This window comes from Phoenix dactylifera, chromosome 11 (assembly GCF_009389715.1).
Source record: "Phoenix dactylifera cultivar Barhee BC4 chromosome 11, palm_55x_up_171113_PBpolish2nd_filt_p, whole genome shotgun sequence".
Classification (NCBI taxonomy): domain Eukaryota; kingdom Viridiplantae; phylum Streptophyta; class Magnoliopsida; order Arecales; family Arecaceae; genus Phoenix; species Phoenix dactylifera.
Window position 1 is genome coordinate 5741081 of NC_052402.1, and position 25507 is coordinate 5766587.

At 39.8% G+C, this 25507-nt stretch overlaps 4 protein-coding genes across 4 annotated transcripts; 1 reads left to right on the forward strand and 3 right to left on the reverse strand.

Annotated features, from left to right (window-relative positions):
- Window positions 1-3071: 3071 nt before the first annotated feature.
- Window positions 3072-7526, forward strand: LOC113463038 (E3 ubiquitin-protein ligase AIRP1-like). The gene is made up of 5 exons (XM_026806523.2): window positions 3072-3364; window positions 4440-4482; window positions 4568-4834; window positions 6983-7092; window positions 7212-7526. Exons 1-5 carry the CDS (start codon window positions 3284-3286, stop codon window positions 7251-7253), a joined length of 543 nt encoding a protein of 180 aa, XP_026662324.2. The 5' UTR covers window positions 3072-3283; the 3' UTR covers window positions 7254-7526.
- A 113-nt stretch (window positions 7527-7639) lies between these two features.
- On the reverse strand, window positions 7640-10004 carry LOC103711956 (UPF0496 protein At3g19330-like). The gene has a single exon (XM_039131386.1). The coding sequence runs from the start codon at window positions 9249-9251 to the stop codon at window positions 8031-8033; it is 1221 nt and encodes a 406-aa protein (XP_038987314.1). The 5' UTR covers window positions 9252-10004; the 3' UTR covers window positions 7640-8030.
- A 354-nt stretch (window positions 10005-10358) lies between these two features.
- Window positions 10359-12982, reverse strand: LOC103711921 (chitinase-like protein 1). The gene is made up of 4 exons (XM_008798240.4): window positions 12788-12982; window positions 12258-12651; window positions 11133-11286; window positions 10359-11044 (listed from the first exon to the last, which is right to left on the reverse strand). Exons 1-4 carry the CDS (start codon window positions 12965-12967, stop codon window positions 10639-10641), a joined length of 1134 nt encoding a protein of 377 aa, XP_008796462.2. The 5' UTR covers window positions 12968-12982; the 3' UTR covers window positions 10359-10638.
- A 2247-nt stretch (window positions 12983-15229) lies between these two features.
- On the reverse strand, window positions 15230-24371 carry LOC103711922 (chaperone protein dnaJ 10-like). Its single transcript, XM_008798241.4, has 10 exons — window positions 23933-24371; window positions 21408-21467; window positions 19826-19908; window positions 19464-19623; window positions 18562-18691; window positions 16858-17016; window positions 16472-16650; window positions 16306-16386; window positions 16063-16221; window positions 15230-15820 (listed from the first exon to the last, which is right to left on the reverse strand). Exons 1-10 carry the CDS (start codon window positions 24017-24019, stop codon window positions 15725-15727), a joined length of 1194 nt encoding a protein of 397 aa, XP_008796463.2. The 5' UTR covers window positions 24020-24371; the 3' UTR covers window positions 15230-15724.
- Window positions 24372-25507: the final 1136 nt, after the last annotated feature.

Genomic DNA, 25507 nt, shown 5'->3' on the forward strand with positions numbered 1-25507 from the left:
TCAAGGAGGCTTAGAAAAAAAAATGTTAGATTAATTTTGGGTCACTTAAGCTTCTTTAGAGTAGGTACATAGTAGTCCATATGTAATCCATAGTGGAGTAATTTTCTAAGCCTAGCGTAGTAGGAGTAACTTAAATTCAAATTGAATTGGGTTTATTTAAGGTTAGATATGATCGGTGGTGAGTGAATCCACTCCAGTTGCAACTCTGACCATGAGAAGGCAAGTGATACGCTGACCCAAACAACAATGGAGTTCTATATGTGGAATTCTCCAACACTGTCCTCTATCAGCAAATGTAAACTCGACCAACCATCCATGAACGTAAGCAGATCCACGCGAAGGAGGATATTGCATGATGGCTAGCCAATTCTATATCATGGGAGTGAAGGTTGCATGGGATACATATTTCAATTAATAAATGGGACTCTCCCTCTCTCTCTCTTCCCCTCAAAAAAAATAAAAAATAAAAAATCCAACACCCATCCAAAGCAAACCGGTGGGGAAAAAACAACATTTTGAAAGAAATAACATTTTAATATATCATAATAAAATGCCTTAATCATAAACCATGTTTCTTCTATAATAATTTTTTTTGGAAAGTATATTATATATTGTAATGCTCCACATCCAGAGTATGACATGGCCATACTACCGAGAGATACAACCCACGATAATACGAAGACAAATGTTTCATTTAGTTTCCAAATTCATCTCAAACAAAATAGGATAAATAAGAATCCAATTTCATTATCTATTAAATGCAACCATTATTGGTCCAGAGCTTCTAAATCCAAACATAAATACCAAATACATAATCTTCAAATTTTAGAAAATTATTAAGCTACAAATACATCATCAACTGAAAACTAAAATTCCACCATATAGATTACCAAGCTTGCTAGCACGAACTCCAAGCCTGGACCATCCTTTGTTCCTATTAATCCTATTCACCTGGAGAGAAAAATAAAAATAGAGATTTATGAGCGATGTGGCTTAATAAATAAACTTTTCACAACCTTACTAGATCAAACAAGAGGTTTTGTATAAATCGATGCATCATAATGTAAAAATAATAATTATTGCAAGATAGAACATTACATAATATCATATGATAAAGTCAGTCATGCATGCAATATCATCAATATGTCATAAACAAGGTTCCAAGTGTATAGCATAAATAAAATTATAAATTATTTACTATTTAACTATATCATTGATCAAATTACTTCTCTCAGACTAAATGTTAAGGTCACTATTATATCCATCATAGAGCTGTAATCGTCAAATACCAACTACTATTATCCATTGGTAGAGTCATATGCCAACTACTACTACCTCCTGATAGGGTCGTATGCCAACTACTACTACTTGTTGACAGAGTCATATGCCCACTACTACTATCCGCTAGCAATGTCGTATGCCAACTACTTTTACCAGCTGGTAGGGTCATATTGCCAACTACTATTATCTGTTGGCAGGGTCGTATACCATCTACCATTACCCACTGGTAGGATTGTATGGAACTGGATGTTGATCTACCCCACCTTCAAGGACCATGTATAGCGATCTAAGAGCTTTTTTGCCATAGTTCTTAAAACAAATTTTCTTAAATCATATTTCTTAAATTATATTTTTTTGAATTATATATGAATAAAACATTAAATGGCTTTATAGAGTTCATAGTCCATAAATAAGCATTTAACCGTAGAATGAATAATCATAAAATTATTCTTTTCATAACAAAAATATAATTTTCATAAATATAAAATTCATAGTTTATAAAAAAGTCATCAATATTAAAATATTTATAAAACTATTATTTTGTAAAAAATTATGAGTTTCATAATATCCTATGCTCGATCTTTAATTTTAAGAAAATATGATATCATCAACATTTAGTATTATAAGCATGGAAAATATGCAGAAATTTGAAAACGAATAAGAAGTGTTAGGTTTACTTATAAGTTTGAAAACTAGTAAAAAATATAAGTTTACTTACCTCTTTTATCTTAGACCGTCAGACTTCGCTAAGGCGACTCCGCTAGACCTATTTAAAATATTAACAACAAAATTAATTTTTAATTGATGACTTTAATCAAATAATACGAGAAGATTTGACTAGACGTACGGTGGTTTCATATGTGTCAGGTCTAAACGATTCGCTCAATAAATTGGACTCAATTAGAGCTAAGATTAATCAACATGTTCATCAATGAAGATTTAAAAAACATTCAACAGGGTCGGGATGATCGCTCCAGTAGGCAGCCTAGGCACCAGGGTGGATCAGGGCCCTATACAGGGGACAACTCGAGTTCGTAGATCATATCGACAGGACCCAATACTGGATTCCATAGATCTTTTAGAGAGAGAAAGTAGAAAAAGAAATAAAGAGAAAAAAGAGAAAATAAGAGAGAGAAAGATAGGGATGGTTCTCTCTCCTCTTCTTCTTATTTTTTTTTTCTTTCTCTTTTTTTCTTCTTTCTTCTTTTTTGGCAAAATAGAAGGGAAAGGGGGCGGCCGGTGGCTTTGACCGTGATGGTCCGGCAAAGTGACAGTGGTGAGCAGCAGAGGGCAGCCAACAGCAGTGGTCGGTCGGTCGAAATTGGTGGAAAAAGACCGAAACAAGGGTGCCCTGTTTCGGAAGAAGTTCCGGTGATTGCCGGCTCAAACCAAAGGGAATGAAGGCCCAAAACATCAAAGAAAGAGGAGGAGAAGATAAAGGACTCTTCCCTCAATCTGGCGAGGTGTTCCGATGGCTCTTCTCAGCAGAAATCGGAGAAAGAACCTCGAAAAGAATTCTCGAAATCGACGATGATTTTTGGCAATTCTGGTGGTGAAAATCAAAGAAGGAGAAGACCTTAAGTAGATGATTCCCATAGTTTTTGGCTGGTCTTTGGATCGCTTTAGTACTCCCAGGGCTTGCTTGATCTTAATAGGCCTTGGCCTCTCGGGCCGGCCCATTAGCCTTAAAAAACCTGGCTATTACATATATTATCTGATATTGCCGAATACGAATGATTTATCCCGTATATAAAACTATATTCTCGTATCCAAGATACTTTCCATAGTGATGCGTAGACAAACGCACCTTATATACTATAATTTTTTTGAGAAACAAGTCAAAAACAGAAAAGCTAAAGGAATCCTAGTCTGCTTAAATTTCCGGATTATCCGATAAGAACAGTTCGTTTAGAATTAGAAAAGGAGAGGAGCAAAAGGTAAGAAGCTATTTAAAGAGAGCGATATATAAGAGTGCATCCATTGTGGATTGATATTACGAAACATGGGTTCATCAAGCTCTCGCCCGCGTGCCAAGAACAACCATGGAGGAGAGCAGAGAAGTGCAGCAGGCGCTTCCGAACCGGTTGGACCCCACCATCTTCCTTCTTGTCTTTGCTCTGTTCGTATAATCTTTGTCGTGATTGTTTTCCAAAGCTTATATTTAGATAGATTTTATATGAAAAAAGTATAAAGAAGAAGAGAGATTTTATTCATGTTCGGTTGCTTGAAGAGAATATGTTCGTCTGCTATCTTCTTCTCTCTTATATGGGCAGTGATTTTGTTTGTCTGATTGAAAACAGAGGATCTTGGAAGAAGGACTCTCCACCTTCCTTCTGCTTGTTACAGATACCAATCAAACAAATATTTTGGCAGATTTTCCAGACAAAATCATTGAACAAAGCAATAATAATTTTAATTATGTCTGCAGTGATTTCAGATTTGTGGTGGATCATACTTGATCCATTAGGCCAATCTTACCATAAGTTCTCTTCACTGATCATTGATGACCTAATCCTTTTTCCTTTCCTTAAGGAAAAAGAAAAAAAAGAAGATTAGGACTGATTCTCAATATATGCATGCCATCCTGGTCATGCCTGAAAGACATATTATGAACCATCGTTCAACGTGTATTAATAGTCGCAATCTGTGATTTCACAAGTAGTAAAAATCATTATTAGTATCATTTTGACATGTCTTTAGTTTTTTTAGATTGCACAAAGGAAGATATAATCCATAATGATAGGACTACAGGTGGGTTGCATGAGAACTCTACAACCTCCACAAATGTTTATGGGAGCAATGTAACTTTTTTCTGTGGAGGAGACTGTAAAAGATTCTCCTTTTAAGAATATCACATTGTGGAAAATTAATACTGCAATATACGAAAAAATTTCACATGGTTTGTTAGATGAATAGCTCAGTCTTGCCTTCCTGTTAGGATTAAACATACAGGTATTTGATTTGATACTGAACATATTCTGATTGGTGGAAATCTTGACCGTTGTTATGACAGTATATAGTTACCCTTGTTTTTGTGTAGCACGATAAATGAGCTTACGTTATCCAAGTATTCAATACTTCTCCAATTTGAATAGCTTGATGACTGCTTGCTGATCATAACTAACTTACTTTCTTGCTTTATCTGGATTCGTGTATAGCCTATTCAAAGATCAGGGAATCAGATTTCGTCATCAAATCAAGGTTTGTAGGTTTGCTAGAAAAATTTGATAATTGATGATAAAGGCATTTCCGATCACCTAAAATCATAGCACAAATTGTTTTACAGATAAAACAAATAACGAACAACCATATCAGCAACAGTTGATGAGGTCTGATGAGGCCAATGTAATGGCAGCAGAAAGTTTTTCTGAAATAACAATCAGTGGGAATGCAACTCAAAGGACTGAACCACTGCACACAGAAAGCAAGAATGAGAAAATGGTTTCTTCAACCCACAAGGGTGACACTACACCACAAAAGGAGACTAGGAGAACTGATGCACAGCCTTTATCTGGTGATTTAGATGATAAAGAATGTCCTATCTGTTTGGAAGGTACATTAGCAATATAAGTTTCAAATACTTGGTGGATCTATAGCTTCATTAACTGCAAAACAAAGGAAAAAGGAACTCCACCTCTAAATTTCTGTAAAATACACTAGCATAAATTTGCATATGCATATGAACCAGATATAATGATCACCACCATGCAAAGTGACAAATATGAACATACAACTAATAATCTGTGAAGTATGAAAACAAAATTACAAGTAGATGCGGACCACCCAAGAACGCATCAGCTCTAAGCTAATATGTGGCAGTTGTTTAATTCTTGAGAATCCAGTATTTAGGATGCTTGATCTACTTTATAATTCCTTTTCCCATCTTTCTGCCAACCTTTTGCCTTTTTCTCCCTTTAACTTAAAAACTCTTATATATAGGGTGACCTCCTTTCTCCTTAATCAAACCAAACTCCCAGATGCTTCAATTTCCCTTTTTTCTAGAAAAGTTACAAAAAACAATATTTAATCTCAAGAGAATATTTCTCAGAGATTAAATCTTTCATCAATGAACAAATATTCCCTCTCTTATGAAAAAAATAAAATAGAATGATCAAAATTAACACTATTTAGTCTATGTGCTTAAAGAACTGAAGAAATGGCTCAAGAAATGATTTCAGATAAATTCGGTTGAACTACTGAAACTGACCAAAACTGAGTTTCAGGTGTCATTTCAACTGAAACTTCAATCTTGCATGCAATGTTTGTACAGTAGAATCTTAACTGTCTTTCAATTATATCCACTTAACTGCAAGCATGATCTTTTGGAATTTATATGGTTAATGATCCACACATCTAGGTGTTCCTCATCCCTGACTAAGTAGATTTGTACAATATTACGGAGTTGTACCATTGTCAGTGAAATGCAGGCACAATATTATGCTTCTGAAACATGCCTAACCAATGCTATAAAGTTAACCATAACAGGGGCATGCAATTCTGAGCATAGTTAAGCGTAGCCTTTGTATGAAGTTTTATGTTCCCTAATCCTTCCTATGCTTTGTTTCTCTTTACGGATAATATCAACTTGCCATATTTGTTGCGATACAATTAAGCCAATAATACTACTGACCTGTACATCTGACATTGATGAAGCAAGAAGTGACCTACCCTTGTGTTGACAGATTGTGAGTTTTGCAATCCAAAGCTTGCCAAAGCATGTTCATTTTACCATTGCCCGTAGAAGAGACTAGAACTTCAGGCCATTTATTTTGTTATTAAGTAAATGACTTTGCTCCCAATGGATAAACATATCATAAATCCAACAAACACCCTCAAATGAATTAGAAACTCTTGCACTATAAAATAAGGTCACGAAGATTTCTAGATGACATCTATAGAGTAAGAGGACTCGGAGTGCCACAGCATGTAGAGTGGTTCTTGATGATGACAAGTCAAAACTCCTGCTTTGTGTAGCTGGGACTTGGTAGCATAGGTCAGCGTAGCCAGGTTAATATATAGCCAATATATTGATTGTGAAGTTGGATCATGAGTGATTCTTTGGGCTCGTTTGGTTCGCGGGAAGTATTTTCCCTCCTAGGAATATGATTCCTGGGAATCAGATTCCTAGGAAGAGGATACCTAGGAAAGTACTTTTGGCATGTTTGGTTAACCATGGGAAAATGACAAATTTCCAAAGTGCTTATGTTTGGTTGACCATCCACTTTTCTAGGAAAGTTATGTATAATTCCTATTATGCCCTTAATAAAAATTAGGTCTTTAATGCCTCTTTAATGCTTCTTTAATGCTGAAGGGTCTTTTTGGAAAAAAATAAAAAAGGAGTGATTCCCACCTCATGGGAAAGTAACTTTCCCATGTTTCTCATGGGAAAGACTTTCCCATGAAATGTGGGAATCATATTCCCATGGGAATACAACTTTCCCATCTCTCTCCTTTGAAAACTCCAACCAAACAAGAGGCATTTCATTACTTTCCCGTTGACCACACTTTCCCCCCCTTTTTCCTGCGAACCAAACGAGCCCTTCATATATTCTCGTGTAATAGCTTAGAAACAGCTTGATATTAACAGCTGGGGAGAGGGTGGACCATAGGTTTAAATTAACACTATGTTATGATCTCACTTTCCTTTTAATGAGAAGATTATACTATTCATGCATTTCCTTTATATGTTTTTCCATGGCAGAATATGATATAGAAAACCCAAAGTTAATTCTCAATTGTAGACACCACTACCACATGCAGTGTATCCTTCAGTGGATGGAAAGAAGTGCAACTTGCCCTACTTGTAACCGAGTATACGCTGTTCCCCACTTATAAATTACTACTCTATCTTCTTCCCTTCTTGCTTCCCTGTCGACCATTCTAACAGTTACGATAATCTGATTATTGATATGCTTCTTCTGTATCATTAGGTAATGACTTTCGATGAGATCTTTTACAACCAGCAATATTGACCGATACCAAGGATGTATTTGGCAAGAAAGACGACATCCCTTGCACAAGTAGTGAATGCCACCAATAATTCTATCTTGTAAGGACTAAAGTCCAATCTTTGCAGATGTTTGGCTTGAAAAGATCAACAGGGCATCCTTTTTCTTTTTGTTTTTTGTTTTTTGCTTACCATATTTAATCTTTGATGCAGCTTTATAGTATTGGTTTCCTTTGAAGCAGAGATCAAAAAATATATCATTGGCAAATCATCAAGAAAATGATATATGATTTAAGCACCCAAATAGTCTTGTTCTGCAGCACCAGATAATTGGATAAAATGCAGAGACTGATATGCATATGTCTTAGATCTAGATAAGTATTATATCAAATACTTCCGATATGGCCAAAGTTGCAATGGTTAAATCCTCAGTTCAGCAACTCATCCTATTATATACTTGGCTGCTTGCAAGCTCGATTTAGAAAGATTTACAGTATGATTGAGAACACAAGCACACAACTGAAGATGAAGGAGAAGGTAAAAAAGAAATTTTTTTTTCTATTCTTTTCAGCAACTGTGGCATCCCTTTCCAATCTGGCTAAATAAGAAAAGATCTTACGCAAATATGAGCTTGTGCCTCTAGAGAGAGTTACATCAACTGTTAACATATAATGAGCACCTAATGGAGCACTATATCGAGCAGCCCAGCATCAAAAATAACCTTACTTTACCTGAAAAATGGAGAGTAACCCATCAATAAAATGTCACTGAAGAATTGGTGAATGCCGCTGAGAGGTCGCAATCATGAGTCAGAAGCTACGCTGGTAGAGTGCTGCCGGTGAATCTGCTGGAGGAGCAGGGACCGTGCGCGGTTGACGGCGAGGAAGAAGAGGCAGATGTGCTCGTCGAGGTCCCGGAGCTGGTAGAGAAAGCTCGGGTGGTTTATGCGGAGCTGCCGCACCACCCCCTCGATGGGGTGGCGCTGACCCCGCCCCCTCTCCAGCACCAGACGCACCAGCTTCTTGTCGCTCTCCACCGTCTCGTGGAGCCGCGCCACCAGCCTCTCGATCGTATCCAAATCTTTGTCGAGCACATAGGTCCCCCTCGCCGCCGCGTCCAGCTGCGCCATGTGCTCCCTCGCCTGCCGCCTCCGGCCCGCGAGCAGGTCACCCGTCGGCAGGCACACGGCAGCCGCCGCCGCCGCCATCGCCGCCAGCGCATGGGTGGCAAGCGCCAGCCCGGCCACGGCGGCCCCCGTGGCAGCGCCGATCAGGCAGGCGGCCGCGCCGCGGGTGCCGTGGCGCAGCAGGCGGTGGCGGCGGCGGGCCTTGCGGAGGCGGGACTCGAGCTGCTGCCGGAGCTCGGGGAAGCATCGGCGCATGCCCTGGAAGCCGGCGGAGGGGGCGGGGAAGGGGTTGTCGGGGCGGTCAAATTCGAGGAAGGTGTCGAAGGCCAGGTCGCACTGTACCGGGGTGAGGAAGGAGCCAGGGGAAGAGGGGGAGGTGGAGGTGGAAGGGAGAAGATCGAGGAGGGTGGTGATGGGGGCGTAGATTCTGCGGGCGCGATCGACGGCGCGGTGGAGAGAGAAGCAGAGGGCGGAGGTGCTCTCGCTGCTGTCGAAGTAGTGGGAGACGAGGCGAGCAAGGTGGGTGGGCGTGGCGGCGCCGAGGGCCTCCTGGATGGCCGCGCGGTCCGGCTGTAGGACCCGCGCGACCCATCGGGCCGGCGATGACTCCACGGTTTCCGGCCCGTCGCCCGGGTGGATTTTCGCCCAGATTTCGCTGTAGGAGTTGGTTTGCATCGCGAGGGTGTACTCGCGGCTGAGGTTGATGGTGGAGCCGGAGGAGGTGGTGGGCGTCTGGGAGTTGCTCGACATCGGGCTCTGGTGCCGCCTTCGCCGCCGGTCATTCCGTCCGGCGTCCTCGTCGTCGGTCTCCGTCTCGGTTGGTGAGGAGTGAAGCCCGGGCGAGGATGATGGGTGGGTTTGAAATTTGGACAGAGGAATGCTTTGCTTTTGTTTCATTTAGTGCCGTTAACTTTCTCTATTTAGTCGAGAGGGGGAAAAAACGAGAAGGCGTTAAAAAGGGATGTCGGTGATGGTGATGTTGGGGACCCTCCGGCTGGTCTCCACTGAAGCAGTCGAATCGATTGGAAGAGGTGGCGGTGGTTAGTACAACCACTCAGCTAAGTAACCAATTTGGCTGGTAATATTGGATCCGTTTTGGATTTTTGGAAGTCCGGGACTCAAATGAGAAGGAGAGGGTCGGCCGTCGGCCATCTCTCTCTTTGCATGCGACACGAGAGAGGAGGGTCTTTGAATCCCGCCGCAAGAACAAGTGAGGCAGTGCAAGATAAAATGGCCATCGGATTAGGCTTCAAGGTAGTTGTTATAGTCTGATTTTATTGCAAGTGTGCCAGAGAATACATTTTTGGTTATAAGCTAGCTTGGTTCCGAAGCAATTCCAACTGGAGCCAGAGAATGCGCAGAAATGTTGAAGAAACTAATCAGAAAGCAGAAAGCAAATGAAGATACAAATCAGGCGAGAAAAGCTACACTTTGGACCTGCCAGTCTTGTCTCATTGTGCGAAAATACATTCAGACTTTACCCAAGCTCAACCCAAAAACGATTGCAAATGTCGAGCGAGAATGGCTATAAATGTTTTTGAGTATTCAAGCTTGATCGAGCAATTACTGAATGAGCTGGAACAGCATACCGTCATGCAATACCGCTGCTACTTTTGTTCAGAGAGCCCATACTGTTTTTGAGTCATTAGCTTGCGATGAGGCTTGAGGTTGGCATTTTGACTTTAACAAGCTCAAACGATGACAAAGGCAATGCTCGAGCAGCATCATTACTAGAGCGAGAAAAAGCAACAGAGCTTACATCAACCTTCAAGAGGTCAAACAGGGGCTGGGAAATCAATATACTAAAATCCCAGCTCCCTCTCGAAGAACAAAGTCTGTCATTTCGCAGCACTCGAGCTATTCATGAAGAGCTTGGCTTGTTTGTTGTCTCAGAAACAAGTGGTTTGAGGGAAAAGCCACTTCATGATGTACATAATTAAACTAAAATGCGTTCCCATTGCATCTCCCCTGAAATGCAATTCGGCATTGCCATCCATGAAAGAATAATAAGAAAAACAGAATATTCACCAAAAGTTTGTTTCCAGATACAAACACAAACACAGTATAACATGAGTAACAAACGCCTCATAGGCACCATCTACAAAACAGAGTAGTATAAACAGTAGTTTACCTTATACAGAGAACAATTCCATCCTTCAAATACAATCCGAACCACGCCTTTCACACTAACACATCTTATAATGGAGCAGTAGGACGACGTCCATTTATTTGTGACATCCTCTATGAGGATCCGATGAAGATGGCCAACTTCATCCTTCGCAGATTAAGAAGAAGCAGATTTGCCAGATGGGTTGAGAGCCTTCTGTTCAGCACAGTCAAGATTTTCTCCAGAGGACTCGCGCCCGACCCCCATCAGGTCCAGGTAATATTGGTAGTGGGATATGATGGTGTTCATGGAATCAACGAAGCCCTGACCGCAGACAAGATCCCCATACAGAATGTTCATGGTCATCCCGAAGCCAGGTAGCCTCTTCTCCAAGGTATCATTCTTCGATGGCTTCCAGTTGCCCACAAACACATCATGGGCCGAAGGCTGCTTCTTCTTCATCGGGGTCATCCACCTCCACATGGCAGCTTGGAAAGCCAGGGTAGCATTCTGCTCTAGGTATTCTGGATGATCCAACAGAGCGATCTTGAGTGCCTCCCCAACAAGTCCATAATTGTAGTTCCTGAAAGTCATCCAGCAAAGTATAAGGCGAGGTTCCGTTAAACTTATTATTAGAGCTCATGAAAGATGGAAAGATGATATTTGCATACCAGTACACAGGAAGAGCACCGCGACCATAGTACTCAGCACCCGGGGTGCAAGGGTACTTGTAGTCATCTGCACAATAGGACTGGCTTGGGCTCATTTCATGGTTATAGCAAAGTCCCCATGCAAGGGGGCCGCCGGTGGCAACACCATACCCACCTGCAAAAGGCAAATCAGGAATCAGAAGACAAATCGTAATTGCGCCACCGATGGCGGTGACCATCAAAAATTTCTTCAGCCTGCATACATCATGGAATAAGTTCAGTTATGTAGGGTTTGATAGAAATTTTCCTAAGAAGTTCATTAAACCAACGGGTAACATCTCGCGAACAAATTTGGTTATAAAGATGAGAAAAGTTGCATCATATTTAGGATATGCTATGGCCTCAGGACTCCAAGAGGCACCGATAATTCTAATGTTGGCATGATGTCTCAAGAGTATTTTCTCGAAGCAATCATCGCTAGATCTTGTCAAATTTCTTCATCACATGGAAGAATATACAATCATAAGAACCCTGCATCAAATTCAATAACCTAACAGCAATAACACCTTTGGTCTGCATCAGACTCTTTTTTATTCAGACTCCAATATCCATCATGAATACTTGACAAAGATGAACACCTGTTTTAATCAATATGAAGAAGGAAGCCACCTAATAAACACACATATACGATGCGGATCTGGCGCAGAATTGCAATGCAGATCCAATCTATCAAGACTCTGCGAATGCGCATGTTGGCTCCAAAAAATGCAAAGAAATGCAAGTCCAGTTCTTGAATTTCTCTTCATTCTCTTGGCAATTCCAGCTGCATGTATTTCCATCTCCCCCAAATAATCCTTGCCTTTTAAACAAGACAGCAATCCTCAACAATAATCATTTATTAAAACCTTTCCATAAATCTAAGGATGCATATCTAGATCTATTTTAATCGACACCCCTCCCCAAAGTTCGCTCCAATCTATTCCCCCTTCCCTCTGTAAGAAAAGAGAAATTAGGTTTCCCAAAATTGGAAAGGGAAAACTATCAGATCCATCGATCCCAAGCCATCAGCCTCCAAATTAACAATTTACCACCAAGAATAGAAGCAATAGAATAGGTGCATTGCATTCATCGGAAGAGAAATCTTACATGAGGTCTTGCTGCCGACATGGCCGAGGAAGGCGGCGACCTCCTTCATCCCCATCTGCTTGCCGCCGGTGGTTCCGAAGCCGAGGGGCTCGTACACGGAGGCCGCCGTGATGAAGGAGTGGTAATCCCAGAACCCGACCGCATGGGCGACGGGCGCATTCCTCTTGCTGAATAGATTCTCGAACTGATACACCTGGAAGTAGTCGGTGATCGTCTCGTTGCAGCAGTATTTACTCCCACTGCACTCCCACCCCTTATTGCACACCTTCTCCTTCGACTTTTTCTTCCCCTCCCCCACGCTCACCACCACCAGCAGAACCACCATCGCCACCACCACCGCCGACAACCTCCCCATCCCTGCCGACGACCCTCTTCTACTCGTTCGACGCAATGCCTGAGAGAAAAATAAAGAGAGAAAAGAAGAAGGCAGCGTAGATCTATCAAAAGGAAGCCAAACTACGGAGAGAGGAGGAGTCGTGGACGCGAGGAGAGAGAGCGGGGTGGGTGGAGGTGAAATAGAGGGAGAATACCTTCGGATGGAGTCGGTGGCGAGGGTGGGGCTTTTGGCAGCTGCCGTCGTTGTTAGGTGGCAAGAGTTTTCTCGAAGAGAAACGCTTGCTCAAGAAAAAAGCCACAAGGTGACACGAGACACCCTGGAAACGTGACACATCAGCTTTGTTGCTCGCTGTGAGGTGTCTTTGTTGCATCATCCGTAGTGGCTTTTTTTTTTTTTTTTTTTTGTGCAGATTAGAAGGCAATTCCAAGGTTGAGATTCTTTCCCACTCTTTTTTTTTTTAACATGACTCACTATTTCTTATATGTATTCCCCAAAAATTCACTGGAGTCCTAATACTGTGTGGTCCTCGACACATGCAAGCTTGGGAGGGTTTAGATTTTTAAATGGTGAGGACAGGTTGGAGACAGCAACCTCTGACCCACCATCCTTTTCCGGGTCCTTTTCTTTTTCTTAATCACAAGAATAAGGAATTGTATTTCATTCTTTTTTTTTCCCTTCTAGTACTGCAACTGCAGACCAGTTTGAGAATTGTAATAACATATTTCATCAAGTTATTGAAAACTGATAATATACAAGAATTTTTTTTATTATTATCTAAGTTTTAAATGGTCTTAGAAATATATATCTTCACTTCATCAGAGAAAAGAAAAAAAAAAAGTTGCCCATGATCTAAATGTTGTGCACTTTTAAGGTCTTTATTTGATATAAAATATCATCATCAACTCACCTTTTCTTCTACTACTATTATTATTATGATTAATTAGAGAAGGTTTTTACATTGGTTGGCACTCTCTCGTTCTCAAGTGGAGGGGATGTCACAACTCACAACCTACCATCGTCTCTCTTGTTCGTTGAGAATGGCGGATCTGCTATCTCTACACCAAGATGAGCGGTGGAAATCAATTATCGAGTGTCGGCAGGGTTGTCATGCCACCGTCCTTCTCAAACACCGACACTAATTGTTCCTTTATGGTTTTTTTGTAAAGTCCGTCAGCTTATACTTCAAGTTAAATTATAATAAATGAACAGCCTAATTGACGTTACTTTGTTGTTTTGCAAATTGTTTTTTATTGAAAAGATTTCCTGGTCACGAAACACGTGTGCACGCTTGCACATACATCCGGACACGATGGAGTCTGCATATCTCCCATTGTTACCAAAATTTCCATGTTGGATAATTCACACAGTCATTATAATTATATATATATATTGGAAAACTAGCGGGCTAGAAAAAAGAAATAATGTTTTTTTATGAAATGAATAGTGCTGTTGCTTTTATTTTTCGTTGTAATATCATTAAAATAGAAGTTTTTTAAATGCTAAGGAAGCTTGAATACTACCCTTGAGAAGAAATTACTGCCAAAACAGTCAGCATGACCATTATGCCACTATAATGCCATTATAGAAACCTTAGTAGAACCCTGCATTCCACATACATGGAGGTCCTGATTTAAGGAGCTGGATTTGGTTCATCCCTTCATGCTTCACAGCTGCAGCTTTATTTTTTCTTTGTAATTGCCAAATTGCATGCAATGGAATATTTGCTCACAACCCTGTGGGGTGGCTATGGGGAAAGACCTTCCAAATCACAGGGGGTAAGAAAAAAGCAAAAGAAACAAAAGAAACTGCATAATTTTATAGCTTTTCTGTGCATTCCATCAACTAATCACTCTTGAATCAGCCACACGCGTCCCATGTGGGATGGAGGCGTTGAAGAATTCTGTTTATTTGTAATTAATTTCAAGGCCACTTGCTGTGGAGCACGCATGCTTTCATCTTTGCATCATTTATGTTCTAATATTTCCTTCTTAATGAGTAAACCCTGTTCGGTTGACTCCAGCATCAGATCCCAATGGTCAACATCTTGATCGATCGCTCTAATCTTCCCGACGACTTAAAACCTAAGCCAAAACTTGTGCATCTGATTCATTTCTCATCATAAGCTTGTCCGCTTTGCCCATGATGCCCATTCATTGGAAGCATTCGGTTCTAAACATTCATCTGAAATCCATGACAATGCTGCCTCCAAACGAATAGGCCTTATTTTAAGCCCCTAAATTCACAACTTTACCTGAATTCACCAAACAAGCCCATCTGATGAAGCCATGATCAAGCACTTCGATCATATCATACTCATCTACCAAACTCTAATTCCCATTATATCACATATATTGCACCTACCATCTACCAATCACTGGTTGCTCCACAACCATTCACCAGAATCAGACATGATGAGCTATAGTATGTACAAGCACTAATCCACCGCAATGCAGCATAAGGCGATACGCTTAGTGCCAAATATATCTGCACTTCCTGCTAACAGATCTGCACTTCCTGAAAAACAACTGACAGCAATACAAAGCCAAACAAACATTTCTGAAGAACCAGTGGCAAAATGCTGTATCCTGGCAAGCCATCATCATTTTGCCAAATGATCCTGCACCAAGGGAAAAAATAAAGAAAAAAGTACCAGAAACATGGCTTAGTTTGGTAAAGCTTCTAAAACAAGCAAGATTTATGCAATCATGCAACATTTCTTGCACAAAGTAACAAGAGATGCTAAATCATGAACCAGGAACGATCCAACTATATACATACAATGACCTCTTCCTTCTATAGCATTATAAAAAAAAGGGGGAAGCCACACAAAGAAACCTCTGATGTACAATGCAAGTCTCGGTGTTGCTGGCCTAGTATGACATGGGATGTAGAACAAAACCCACCCATATAAAAAGCACAGAAGGGGGGGTTGCACGCTGAACGGACCCACGGCCAGCTCCCTTTGTATAAATAATGCACATTGATGACAACAATATAGGAGCAAGGGCAATCCAACTACCAAACTACTAACACAAGCAAAGCACCCAATGAATGAGCTTTTCTGATACCAGAAATGATAAAATACAAGACGATCATATGGCTGGCCGGCTTCTCCACTACTGCCTGCTGATCAAGGATGCCTATGCGCACCAGGAGGTGCAGTAGGCATTGGGAAGTTATAGGTGTACCGAGCACCAGCAAACTGCGGGGCCTCCACATATGGGCTCTGGCAAATAAAGAGAATTTTTTTCAATCATCTACTCACTAATTTTTTTCTTGAGCATGGGAAGATTAAAAAAATGCAGAGAACCAAGGCTCCCACTCAATGATGGCCCAAACTGTAGATATAGAAAACGGAGGCCAACTAAATTATAAAGATTTCCAATCAACAACCAAGCATCTCGAGCGGGACCAGTTCTTTCGCACATATTGAAATGATAATGGATGAGAATGGCTACATATGCATACCTGCGGAGCAGGCGGAGTTGCATAAGGTAGCTGCTCGATGGGAGCTTTTGGTGATGCATCAGAACTACCACCGTTGGACTGGTCATTTCCATTTAACTGGTTTGGTACTCCACTTCTCAGTGATGCTTCGCTCTCACTTGCACTGACAGACTTAACCCTCTATACAATAGAATGCATACATAATTAATTATATATAGGAAATAAGTAACTAAGTAATTCATGGTATGGAATCATGAAAGATACCTGAAATATTTTTCCAAGAGTTTTCAACCCTTTGGCTCGAGCTCGGAGTTCCTCTCTCTTGACACTGTTGTCTTGGAGAACCTGAAATAAGTTTATCACCATAAATTCAACCCAAAAGGTTAAGGTGAAAAAAGACAAGATCTTAAAAAGGAAGGAGAAGGCAGACCATCTGACAGACTCGGGATAGGGTAGCTTCAATATCAGCAACATTTAGCTTCCACAAGGAATCCACCATTAACTTTTTGTGAGTCTGCATATAGTCCTCAAGTTCTTCCTCTGTAAAATTGCCCTCAGCACTTAGTTGCTTCCTCAGGTCCTCTTGCAGCTGCATTAGAGCAATGGCACCTGCAAATCCAAAAATCAACCACTACTTTCAAAATCTGTCATATATTATATGTTCAATCAGGACTCTGAAGAGCATAAATACATGCTCTGAACACATGAATGCACAAATACCAAGCGCTTGCTAAATGAAAGCAGACAGAAGAAGAATCATAAAGGCCGAGAATTAAGTAAAATGTGCATTTTCGATGAGCCAATTTAGTTGTTCACCTGTCACAGCTGTTACTTGGGACTTGATAAAGTGGCCTTTGTTTCTGAACCATTCAGCAACAAATGGCACACCTAAATATATAGCTTTTTTTCCAAGCTCTTTTGCTGCCTGTCTTGCATAGATGTAACCAATAGTACTTAACATATCCGCTCCATAAGCTGTAGCAATCATTAGATGGAATTAATTAGAAAGAAATCACCAGAAAGAAATTATATGGAACCAACATTTCAAATGCAAATCTAGAGAAGGTAGGCACACAATATGGGGAAAAAATTCAAGTGTGCACCATAAAGATGCCTATATTTTTAACCATTGACACATATAGAGATGGTCAAATAATAGAGGTCTGGCATATAGTCCTTTGTCATGAACAAATATCTAGAAGGGAAACTAGATGGTGTCATAAGACCATGAGAAGCTGCTGAGCAATCCAGGCAAATTGCATCTAGTTGACCAGGTGATGTGCCATACAGGTAATGCAATTCGTGCATGTTTCATTGAGTTATACTTTATATCCACCTCTGGAGACTCCTGAGACAACAACCTCTAACTGACATGTAGCGCCATTGTGTGCTGGGCCATATGTGCCAATGGAAAGGGGAAGCATTTAGTGTTCTCAGAAGTCAGTGTATAAGGCATCTTTTTCCAATCTAGTTCCCTGATTTTAACGGCTATGCTCATTTACTTTCCTAATCAATCTAAATTTTAAGAAATTTCTCAGAACATAATATAATAAAAATGGGATCCAGGCATGTGTTTGTGCTCATGGCTTATGTCCCTGAAAATAGAAGGATGAAATGCATTTATAGCTACATGCTAGAAAAAAGATAAGGATTTTATAATATCAAAATTAATAATTATCTGTAATTTTTAGGAATACATTAAGACTTGCATGTTTGTTTATGCTCATGTCAGGAAGTTACATTAAAAAAAATAAAAAAGGATTTTAAAAGTTCACTATAAATATACATATACATATATATATAATATATATATATATATATAGAGAGAGAGAGAGAGAGGCAATCTATTACCTCTAAACTGCTTACACACCAAAAATTGTATAATTTGGAGATTCCTAACCTATATCAAATAGTCAAAAAATAAAAAAAAAGTTTTGCATTATTTAAACTATCCCATTTTTTTGACTACCTAGGGGTCTCTAAAACACATGATTTTTGATATGTAAGAGATGAAAGGCCAAAGGAACATGAAAAAGAATTCATGAAATGAGGAGTCCTGCTAAGAATAATAGATGGTGAGAAAAGGACAATGAAAAAGTTGCATGGAAGTCTATTTAAAGAACGTCATGGTTGGGGATTAGATGCACTTAAATGACTTGAGTTGGATCACATGGAGTCAATTCTGGAAAAGGAGGGAGACATGAATTGTGGTCCTTCAGAAGGAAAGTAATTACAAACAGATAAGATGGGTTTAGTAAAAAATCTAATGGCTCCAAAGTCACAACAGCTCTAGGTAGACATGAAATTGGTGCTATCATATAGTAGCTTTAAATGATGCAAGGCCTCTTGCCTACTATAATCAGGATACGTAGCAAATGAGCAGCAAAGTGTCATAATAATCTAAGATGTTTCTGGAAAAATTCAATGATTCTGTTCCCACATTCTTTATAGTTAATGATAAATTGAATTTTGAGATTTTTTCAAAGAGAAAACAGAGAAACCAACAATATACATTATTACCTGCATTAGAAAGTCTCACCGCCTCAGCCTCAGCATGACTAATAAATTCATCTTTGTGTCCTTGAACGTAAAGGTTAAGCCGGTCTTTCAGTATCTGTGCAAGTTTGTCCTCTCTTTCTTTTTGAACAACCTGTAGTTGGGGAAGCAAAATATCATTAGCAAATTTTATAAGATAAATATAATACTGAATGGTAGAATCTTATTTTGACCATCAAACAACTAATTAAAAGAGAAAAATTGTATGAACTTTAAAAATTAATAAGTAGAAAAGTAAATTAAGACATAAAAAAATGGACCAAAAAAAAAATGTCAGTATAACATCTTAAACTTGCATAAATGAACCCAAAGCATGCAATCAGGTTTGAACCATGACTAGACAGATGTAAACACAGAAATGCTGGAGTGCTAATATATGTAACTCGATATTCATTAAGAGTTGCATGTAAAAACCCCGAGTTATTTCATGTAAAATATACATACATATATATGCAAACCCCAAGTTAAATATCAAGCCTTGTCCCCAATAAATCCTATAATGGTCTACCTCCCTTATCACATATCTGAATTTCCATATTTCCATATCCATTATTTCCATATCTGAACTTCTTTGCCTGCTTTATTACATTATCACTTATTATGGTTGGTCATAACTATCTTATTCCACAAATCTTCACACTAGCCAACAAAATAAATGACCTACACCTATGGGGTATTATCACCAGAAAAATCCAGGAGGCTCCTAATACATATGGCACAATATTTCATGGAAGGATTCCACCTCCATCTGTTTGCCATATCTTCTAGAAGCCCATTGGTGAAAGCGAGAAACAAAAACAAAAAATAAAAAATTATAGACTAACTGAAGGATTATGCAACAGGAGATCACTAGTTGAAAACAATACCCTCATCTTCTCTTGTAACATTTTGGCATCAACCTGTTCCCCTTCAGTGAACATATCAAGTGAAGCCATTGATGCCATGGCAAGTTGACCAATGTAATCCTCAAAAAGCTCACTACCAAATAGCATAGCAAAGATTGCAGCAGGATCGATAATTTTTTCCCTACAATGTCAGCAAAAAACGAAATATTAGCACATAGTATTCCCAATGATTATTTAAACATAACAAAAAGATGAAAGATTGAAAGTGGTGAACCCTTTTTCCTTTGGAACTGCATATAAACTAAAAAAAGAGCATTTCATTTCCCCAAATATTCAGTTTTTCCCCTTTTCTTAAAGGGTACATGCTTAAACAGAGAGCATACGTTGAAATGCCTGATTTTCCATAAGTGTCATAAGCTTGGCGCTGTGCTGGATCACTAAGCACCTGGTAAGCCTCCCCTAAAACCTGAATCACAATAGCACTAAGAGTGAGTAGCGAATACGTTAAATGAAAAACTGATGGTTAAAACTAAAAGTTCCCAATAGGCAAATATAGTACAGCAGCATCAAGCAAATCCATTACAAAATTTAAAGACAATTACTAAGCTTTTAACACACAAGAGGTTGATTTGTGTTTTGAACCAATAACACCCAGGTCACAGTGGAGCAACCTTAAGTTAAACCAATGCTCGTCCTCTAACCAAGATCTATGATGTTTACATTAAATCTTCTTCTTCTATCTACTTGATGTTTCCTTTTGAGGAAACATGACTGATGTTTTCCCATTCTTTCTTTTTTTCTAGAACCTTTTCGCTTCTTTCAGAAGTTAACCATAGGTTGAATTTCCATTTTTTTAAAAAATTCTTCCTATAAATATAATTGTAGCATAAAAGAGACAATGTCGCTTGCTGGGAATTTAAAATATTATCCTAATTACCTATAAAATGTCTGCAGGTGAATGGAAAAGAATTCTAAGAATATATCAAGCAACGACTATAGGTAAGGAACAGATAACTGCAATCATCAGTCAGAGAAACACCAAGTGAGCCAAACAGCTACTCCATTATATTGCTCAAGCATGATATACAATGATCGTCAGGTAATTTTTATAAGGGGTCTGTTGGATGCTTCCCTATTGATGAGTTGGAAGGGATCCCTATTGATGAGTTGGAAGGGATGGAAAGACGAGACTGCACGAGGCAAAAAAAAGGGGGAAGTTTTAAATCAAGTAATGCCAATACATTAAGGATATTATCATCTTTTTAAAAGGTAGGTTGCAGAATCCCAAGATTTCCAGGATTGTGGAATCTAGTGGTCTCCTTTGATTTGCTTGTTCTCCCCTTTCCCCCTGCACAGATTTCTACTTCCTACCAATGTGAGGGATATAAAATGAATAGGTGTCATCCAAACAGGCCCAGCTTTACTTGGCTGTGGAGTACGTGAAAGAATGGGAAGTTAGAGAAGAATCTATTGCCCATTGTTTCATATGCTAAAGAAATTTCAGAGAGAAAAACAAATAGATAATAAAGAATCAAAATTTTGTCGGCCAGATGTAAAAGTTTTTCCTACAAAAGCTAGAGATTTTGAAAGAAACTAACAAATAGCCAAGTGGTTAAAGATAATCGTATCACAACCAAACTCTACAATTTTCTTAGTTTAACTAACCAAGAAAATTCTCCATATTCTTTTCTTTTACTTTCTTCTGCTGATTTGCTTTTCGTTTCTTCAATTATATTGGCAACCAAAGAGAGTCTGAAGGAATTCTTCAAAAAAGCATATATGGCTAAGAGGAGCAAAGTCAATGAACAAGAACTTTCCCCACTGTCTCAACCCTCAACTAACTAACAATAGCTTAACGGACGAGTGAATGAATATTGCTGAACACCAGCAAACATAGCCTGACCATTCCAGAAGCTGAAGTGAAATATCATATAAATATTAGACTAAGAAAAATATAGGACTTGCCTGAAAATTTTGTGCTGCAAGGGGATCATTTGGATTTTTATCTGGATGGACCTGCCTAGCCTACAAGTAGCAAAGAAAGCATATAATACAAAGTTAGTAACGTCTAGCTTGAATAATTTATTCAGCTGCAAGAACAAAAGCATTCTAAATACATACAACAGGAAAAGTAAATGAGCACTATACAAACAAAAAACTGCAAACGACAAGGCTGTTAGAGGCAGCCATCTAGATGCCTGCTGGGTTGTTAGAGGAGTGCACCCTTTAATTAGTGGAAGGGTTGATCAATGCATTTTACTCTTACTGCTTTCTTTTATCTTTGCTCCATAGATTCTTTTGAGAGCTTCCGTTAAGAGCTTGGCCTATCAAAAATAACCCTTTGCCCCCTTCTCATGGCTACAATAGCATAGCATCTAGGAATGATTCCACCATGCCATTTGCACTTCCCATTTAACTTGTACTTGGCACATGCCATGCATAGGGAAGGACTTAAGTCTTCTGCATGTAGGGTCAGGTATATCTGCTTTATGTCCTTAAAATTTATTTTTGTAAAAAATAATATTTCATGGAATTCACCTTCTCCTTGAAGAACTGTAAATCCAAGATAATTCCTATATTAGTAGAATATATGATAAAAAGCTACACGTGAAAGGTCTTGGAATTTGGCATGGCGCTACACTCCAAGCCTTTAATATTACATATAAAGAGAAGTCAATATTAGCAATTTCTTGTTTTCCATTTAAATTTGCATGTCAGTGGTAGCTACTACCAATTGAAAAATGATTTGAAGAAGATAATGGCTTGCTAGGAATAAAGATTATGCTAAACAAATTTGACTTCAAAAGGAAGAAAAAAAGAATTTAAATTATAAAGAGCAGCAGTAGAAAAGGTCATCAATCTTTAGTTACAGGAGCCTTTCTCATATTGAAATTAAATAAAAAAAAATGTTATTCATATCAATGGCATGCCCTCATCAAAACTGTGATCATGGAGTATAAGGTAGATTGAACTTACCAGTACAGTGTTTAGCATGCAAGAAATTTTCAGAAAGATGTATGTAAAAAATGAAAAAGGGAAGATTCTCTACAACAGGGAATATTGATCCGGTGGATCCTTAAAATTTTCGCTTTCAGCCAATATGTTGGAGTCTTTAGTACATATCTTGATAGCCACATGTCCAAATTGGAGTCTTTTCCATTAAATACCAGACCATACAACACGGATACCAGATTATCAGCCTATCCATGCATTTAGCCTATCTATGCATTTCAATCAAATACACGCAAGCAAACACACCTCACAAGCATAGATAATACATTATTGCTGTCTTTTTATTATTTCAGCCAAATTCAAATTATTGTAATGCCCCCTCTACTGATTTACTTCCAATCATTACGTCCATCAAATGTTGAGCGAGTCTCCTAATTAAGGTCAAGAGGAAAAATGAAGATACAGATTAAAAATTAATCACATCTGGTAACTGATTTTTTTTTCGATAAATGGTAACTGAATTTTTTAAAAAGTTTGCGAGTGAAGCTAATAGCATATGGCTCTGACTTCCATCCCGAGGACCTGCAGCACTACAAAGCAACTTCATGCACAAGATTTTTGAAAGTTCAGAACAGACTGACAAAAATCAAGCAATTAAAAATGCTGACGTGGCCACCATCACAATAACTAGGAATTCTTACACAATCGAATGGACTTCAAATTAAGCACATATTTTGAAAAGATCACAGTCTAAGTGGCCACAGCCGAGGTAGTCGCTCTAAATCTCCGGGAAAAATTTGAGGACACTAGATATCAGTCCCATCATCATAGCAGAGCCACGATCGCATGTAACTTGCATGATTTCCATGAAATTCTTTAAATTTAATGGAAGCGGATGGGTTTTTATCGATGTCCCTGTCTAGTTCCCAAATAACCAGGACAGAGAGTGGAAGGTACAAAGTGGAATTTAAAGGAGATCTGGCTCCAAAGCCTATCATCATCAGATCTGGCTCGCCGATCACAACCCTCGCGATGACTTTCTGCCTCGACTCAGTTAGGGAAGATAAAATGGATACTCATTGCATGCAAAGAAATCGACAAACATCCTTGTTCCAATGCAGTTTTCACTATTTTCTTAAGTGCAAATCTAAACCCCGATCGTGGAGCATCCGACCGCCATTAAATGTAAGAATTGAGCGAAAGAGAAAGGAACCGACGAAGGGCACGCCCTCCGATATCAAAAGCGCCCGTACTGCCCCAATTGAAGAGAATCGGAATGCCAACAATGTTGCCCAACTGCTAGACCTAGCCAACAGATAGGGACAAAGGAACGCAAACCAAAAAAAAACAATTTTTTATAGCAACAAGAGGAAGATGAGAGAGAAGAAACAGCCACACTTATCTCTCTTCTGGATCTATAGATAACCCACAAAAAAAAAAAAAAAAAAAATTCACGGAAACAGTACCGATGAGAAGCAACACCAGAATCGGAAGACTGAAAAGCCCTAATTCAATCGCATATGGAAAAAAGAAATTACCTTGACGTAGTAGGCCTTCTTGATCTCTGCCTCCGTAGCCGTAGGGCTGATGCCCAGGACGTCGTAGTAGTCCGTCTCCTTCACCATCTCCTCCTCCTCCCCTTCCTCTACTTCTCTCTCGCAAAAGAGATCAGATCGAGCCCAAAGAGACGAGAGCGATGACAAAAGGCAAGGAACAAAGAAGATCGGATTCGGCCTGAAACGTTATTCCCCGTGGGAGGACGGAGGAGAACTCTCTTTTTTTTCCCTATTCTCGGAAAAGTCGAAGTGAGACGCAGTGGCCTTGGTCTCGAGTCTTCCTTTTGACGGGAGACACCGACGACACACACGGCGGACAAGGGGCAGGCGGCGGAGAGAAAGAGATGGAAGGAGAGAGAAGCAAGTCGAATTGATTCCCCTTTAACAAAAAGCGCGTCTGATTTCATTGGAGAGAGAAGAAGAGAAAAGTTTGATTTTTATTTATTTTTTATTCGTTGGGGGTTGCTGACCTCGGAGGCTCTGACACGACCCTCGCGGAGAGATTATTGCCCGCGCTGCATGCTTTTTGGCGATGCATCAAAATAATCCGCGGTTGTTATTGGCTGCGCGCACGGCCACGTGGTGCACGCGGTGTACGCAATAATTTCACCCCGCGTTGCTTGCGCGTGCGTGCGTGCGTGGTGCTGGGGCGGCCTTCGTGACTTCCTCTGCCTTTCCGCCCCACTTTCACACGTCCTTTGTCCTCTAGCCTTTTGACCTCTTTCTTACCGTCCGCGGAGTTGGTATCAACTGCCTTCGTATATCTTCTGTATACTTATTTCCGCCTGTTCCTTCGCATGAATGACATCAACTTGAATGGACGGCGGATTTTGAGTTTTTGACCCGGTGAATTAACAATTTTTTTTTTATACACTAAAATGGTAGTGCGGTGGGAACGGAGATTTAATTTTACTAAAGTGGCTCAGAATCGAAACGCGCGGACCTCGATTAAATGCGAGGATCGAATGTCTTCCTGGTCTACCAGTACTTAGATGGTGCTGGTGTGACGTACTCACATGGAGATATGACTGCCATGCTAGTAGGGCTCTGCCACAGATGGGGAGGGTATGAGTAAAAAATATTCTATCTGCATCGAACACTCTCCAGCAGGAAGAGGGTCCAGTAGGGGTTGCTATGCACGTGAGGTTCTCCTCATCCTCCTCTTCCCTTTCCCCAAGCAAAATAATAATAATAATAATATTTTTTTGGTACAACAGGCAACGAATATGAGCGCAGCCAACTGAATTAAAAAAAGATGAAACAGTATTAAAGAACAGATACCAATGCAGTATAGTGGGCTGCGAAGAAAGCCACCCAATCAGCAGCGTTATTTGCCTCTCTGAAGATGTGCGAAGCTTGTGATAGTCGACACTTGGCTAAGAGTCTACGGATGTCCTAAAACAACAGTCTGAAATCAGCACCACGTCTTCGACCTCGTATCTACTCGATCACTATGGCCGAATCATCCTCAAGAAAGATGTGGTCCGCCTCCGGTCTCACATAGATAATACCCTTCTATGCAGCTCTGAGCTCGACGAAAAGTTAAGGCCCAAAAGA

Coding starts and splice junctions, on each gene's coding strand:
- LOC103711956 (XM_039131386.1), bottom strand. CDS start 9,251: ATGAAACAAAAGCAAAGCATTCCTCTGTCCAAATTTCAAACCCACCCA.
- LOC103711922 (XM_008798241.4), bottom strand. CDS start 24,019: ATGGTGAAGGAGACGGACTACTACGACGTCCTGGGCATCAGCCCTACG. Junction 19,624..19,825: donor GGAAAATCAGGCATTTCAAC/GTATGCTCTCTG, acceptor CTGACATTGTAG/GGAAAAAATTATCGATCCTG. Junction 16,387..16,471: donor TATCCCGAGTCTGTCAGATG/GTCTGCCTTCTC, acceptor AACTTATTTCAG/GTTCTCCAAGACAACAGTGT.
- LOC103711921 (XM_008798240.4), bottom strand. CDS start 12,967: ATGATGCAACAAAGACACCTCACAGCGAGCAACAAAGCTGATGTGTCA. Junction 12,652..12,787: donor GCCACCGACTCCATCCGAAG/GTATTCTCCCTC, acceptor TTTTTCTCTCAG/GCATTGCGTCGAACGAGTAG. Junction 11,287..12,257: donor TGTCGGCAGCAAGACCTCAT/GTAAGATTTCTC, acceptor TGCCTTTTGCAG/GTGGGTATGGTGTTGCCACC.
- LOC113463038 (XM_026806523.2), top strand. CDS start 3,284: ATGGGTTCATCAAGCTCTCGCCCGCGTGCCAAGAACAACCATGGAGGA. Junction 4,483..4,567: donor GATTTCGTCATCAAATCAAG/GTTTGTAGGTTT, acceptor ATTGTTTTACAG/ATAAAACAAATAACGAACAA. Junction 7,093..7,211: donor CTTGCCCTACTTGTAACCGA/GTATACGCTGTT, acceptor CTGTATCATTAG/GTAATGACTTTCGATGAGAT.